General features: G+C 62.8%; 1 protein-coding gene across 1 annotated transcript; it reads right to left on the bottom strand.

The window, feature by feature from the left end:
* Window positions 1–267: 267 nt before the first annotated feature.
* GSC (goosecoid homeobox) lies at window positions 268–2,185 on the bottom strand. Its single transcript, XM_004584311.2, has 3 exons — window positions 1,646–2,185; window positions 1,018–1,277; window positions 268–790 (listed from the first exon to the last, which is right to left on the bottom strand). Exons 1-3 carry the CDS (start codon window positions 1,998–2,000, stop codon window positions 635–637), a joined length of 771 nt encoding a protein of 256 aa, XP_004584368.2. The 5' UTR covers window positions 2,001–2,185; the 3' UTR covers window positions 268–634.
* Between the last annotated feature and the right edge of the window lie 1,359 nt (window positions 2,186–3,544).

Raw genomic sequence — 3,544 nt, 5'->3', positions numbered from 1 at the left:
GGGAGGGGGACGTGAGGGGCTCCGGGCCGTGGGATGGGAACGCCTCCGGCAGGAAGGAGCAGGCGGCCTGCTGGGGACGATTGGGGAAAGCAGCGGGGAGCGGCAAGCCGGCAGCCTCGTTCCCCCGGGCCTGGCCGGTTTCGGCCTGGGAGTTTCCCCGGGAACAGGGCTGGGTGAGCAGCTTCGAGTCGGCAACAAACGCTGCTCCCGGCCTGAGGCCACCCTATGCCCCGACGGGGGACCTCTCTCCACCCTTCCCCGCACACCTGGAAAGCGCCCTGGTTTGCTTCTTAGACTTAAAACCCTGCGTTTTTCTTTTTCCGACAGGCCAAAGCCGCCCGCTGCTAGGAAACGCCCGCTTGCAGGTTTCTGTTGCCGGCCTAAGACAGACCGGAGTGGCGGCGGCAAAGAAACGCAAAGACAGATCGCTCGCCATCGCTTTTTTGTCTGTTGCCTTTAATTTAACTATAAATACTACGGTGGGGACGCGGCGCGGGCTGCCGGGACGGCTCGGCACAACAAGTATTTACAGCTCCTACTTCCTTCTCCTCGACCCACCCGCGACGCAGCGCGGGGGCAAGCCAGCAGCATCGCCTGTCTGTCCGTGCAAGTCCTCCGAGGCGGCCTGCGGCCGTCAGCTGTCCGAGTCCACATCGCTTTTACCTTCCTCCTCCCTCTTCTCGGGCGACGCTTTCGAGGACGCCTTGTTCCACTTTTCTGCGTTCTCCGACTCCTCCGAGGATGACCGCTTCTGTCGCCTCCATTTGGCGCGGCGGTTCTTAAACCAGACCTGGGGCGCAACCGAGCACAAAACAACGATCAGGACCGCCAAGGTGCCGGGCGAGGCGTCCCCGGGGATATTCGGCCAGGCGCACTGGCCCCCTAAAACCGCACAGGACGGCTTCCGTGGGCGCACTACTTCCTGGGCCTAAGCGCCTGCCCGCCAACGGGATGTCCCCAGAGCGCAGCAGGGAGCCCTCCCCGTTCCGAGGGAGGGGGTAGGGGGCAGCGCCTTACCTCCACCTTCTCCTCGCGGAGGTGCACTTTGCGGGCCAGCTGCTCGCGCGTGCCCACGTCCGGGTATTTAGTCTCCTGGAAGAGGTTCTCAAGCGCTTCTAGTTGCTCGTCGGTGAAGATGGTGCGGTGCCGCCGCTTCCGCCGGCAGTGCAGCTGGTTGAGCAGCTGTAGCTCCGTGCGCGACAGCGTGCCCACGTTCATGTAGGGCAGCATCTGGTGGGGCACCGGCGACACCAGCACCGAACCCGGGCCCTCGTAGCCTGCGGCAGAGAGGGGCGCACGGTCAGGCACCACCGCTCGCACGCGCGCCCGCCGACTGTCCGCCTCCCTCTCCCACCGCAAGAGGCCGGTGGGAACCGAGATCACCGAGAATTCGGGACACAGTGGGGAGCGTATCAGAGCGCTCCCTGCCCCACACATCCCAGACTCGGCCAGGAAGTCTCAAGACCCAGGCTTTCCCAGTGCCGGCCGTGGGTTACAGTTTGCGCCACTTTCTCCTAAACTTTGCAAGCAAGGACTAAGCAAGCTCTTCCAGCGAAGCGGCCACAAATAGGGAACAAGCAAAAGGCCTTGAGCCAGGTGAGGATCACAGGATCCCCCGCCCACACCCACGCGCGGGAAACCCTACCTGGGGGCGTCGGCACGCAGGAGCACTGCTGGGCGCCCAGGGGCGCCACGGCCCCGCAGCAGGCCGGGCCCACCGGCGCCGCCTGCACGTGCAGCTGCCCGTAGAAGTAGTTGTTGTAACCGAGTCGGGAGCCACCGACCGGGGCCGGGAGGCCCGCGCCGCCGGGGGCCACGGGCCGCGGGTAGAAGGCGCCGTAGTCCGAGGAGGTGCCGCCGCCGGCGCCGTAGAGCGAGTCCCCATGCAGGGCCGGGAAGACGACCGGAGCCGCGGAGCTCGGCGCCACCGGCAGCACCGAATCCTTGCAGCGCGGCCGGGCGGCCAAGATGCTGTCGATGCTGAACATGCTGGCGGGCATCCCCGAGCCCCGCGCCGGGAGCCGGGCGCGCCGAGGAAAAAAGCCTCAAGGTGGGGGTGGGCTGGGGGTGGGGGTGGGCTGGGGTGGACTCCGCTCCTCCTGCCGCCGAGCAAACCGAAAGAGAGCAGGGCGAGCGCGCAGCCCCGCGCCCCTCCCCGCCCCCTGCGCCCGCTGCTCCCGCCCTCCGCGGGCCGCGGCGCTCGCCCAGCTCAGCCCGCGCCTAGCACGCAGCGCAGACGAGCGGAACCTCTTGTTGGTTTTATACTGAGTCGACGTCATCCTGGATTTAGTTCCTGGTAATATGCAGATGACAAACAGAACCAGATTTGGCCCTTTCTTTTCCTTTGGGTCGGGATGGTGTGTGTGTGTGTGTGTGTGTGTGTGTGTGTGTGTGTGTGTGTTGGGGGGCGGCGGGGGCGTGTGGGGGGAGGCTTTCCAGCGGAGGGGGGCAGACGTGCTGAGGGAAGGGGGTGGCCAGGCCTGCGAAGAGATTGTGGATTGAGAATTAATGAAATTTACCTAATCTTTCCCCTTTGGAAGCCGCGGCTGGCCGGCTCGGAGCTGGGCGGGCGGCCTAATTGCCCCGGTTAATCTCATTAATTCCATTGTGCGGCGCAGTTAACAACTCCCCGCGCCCGGCCCCTGCGCCCCCTGCGTCCCCTGCGCCCCCACCCCTTTTTCTCCCGACTGGGCTCCATTAATGGGTGCGATTTCCTCTACCCCTAAATCAGCAGCTTCTTTGTGGCCGGGTTTGCTTCGGGAATTATACCCCCCTCACACACACACACACACACACACACGCACACACACACACGATTTGAAATTGGTTTTGTTTCAGAAAAAAATGTGAAAGGGCTCGTCCTCACTCAAATAGGGTTGAAAACTCCACGCCTCCGTTCTCCCGCGTGTTCACCGCCTAATTTCATCTCTACTTTAAAAAAAAATATTGACCCGAATGGAAGTGGTTAACTCCCCCCCTCCTTGCCTAAATTTTTGCAAAAGCCAAAATTTGTAAAAAGCGAAAACGACGAAAGAAGTAGTGATCATGTTTCTTCTTCAAAAAAAGTTTTTGTTTTGTTTTTCAGTCACTTTGGGTCTGAAAACCACCATGGCTCTCCCTAGGTCCTCTCGCCACCAGGATTAGCTCCCCGAGACGACGCGTCCAGCTGACCCCCTCGTGGCTGTTGGTAGGTTTTGGACTTAAAAACATTTGTTTTTGGAAATGGGTGTGTTCTCACACTTACATAAAGTTTTTTAATCTAGATGGGGCCTTTGGGGCTTCTCCCAAAACCTGCTCCCTTCCAGCTGGCTCACTCTCCCAGATGAGGGCTGGCTGCCCGTGCGCCCGCCAGGCCCGGGCTGAGCTCCCCAAGCAGCCGGGGCCTGCATGGGGGCCTGGTTTTCGCGGCTCTGGGCGCTGCACTGCCTCGCTGCCACTGCGCTCAAGCGGCCGAAAGCCCCGCTCCGAGAGCGCAGGCTGCGGGGACGCGGGAAGCAAAGGCAGCCCCGAGGTCCTCCGGCCGCGGGCCGCGCTAGCCACCTTC

The sequence above is a fragment of the Ochotona princeps genome, chromosome 26, assembly GCF_030435755.1.
Source record: "Ochotona princeps isolate mOchPri1 chromosome 26, mOchPri1.hap1, whole genome shotgun sequence".
NCBI classification, from domain to species: domain Eukaryota; kingdom Metazoa; phylum Chordata; class Mammalia; order Lagomorpha; family Ochotonidae; genus Ochotona; species Ochotona princeps.
This window is presented reverse-complemented; position numbering and strand designations above follow the sequence as displayed.

Coding starts and splice junctions, on each gene's coding strand:
- GSC (XM_004584311.2), bottom strand. CDS start 2,000: ATGCCCGCCAGCATGTTCAGCATCGACAGCATCTTGGCCGCCCGGCCG. Junction 1,278..1,645: donor CTGCGTGCCGACGCCCCCAG/GTAGGGTTTCCC, acceptor TCTCTGCCGCAG/GCTACGAGGGCCCGGGTTCG. Junction 791..1,017: donor TCCGCGAGGAGAAGGTGGAG/GTAAGGCGCTGC, acceptor GTTGCGCCCCAG/GTCTGGTTTAAGAACCGCCG.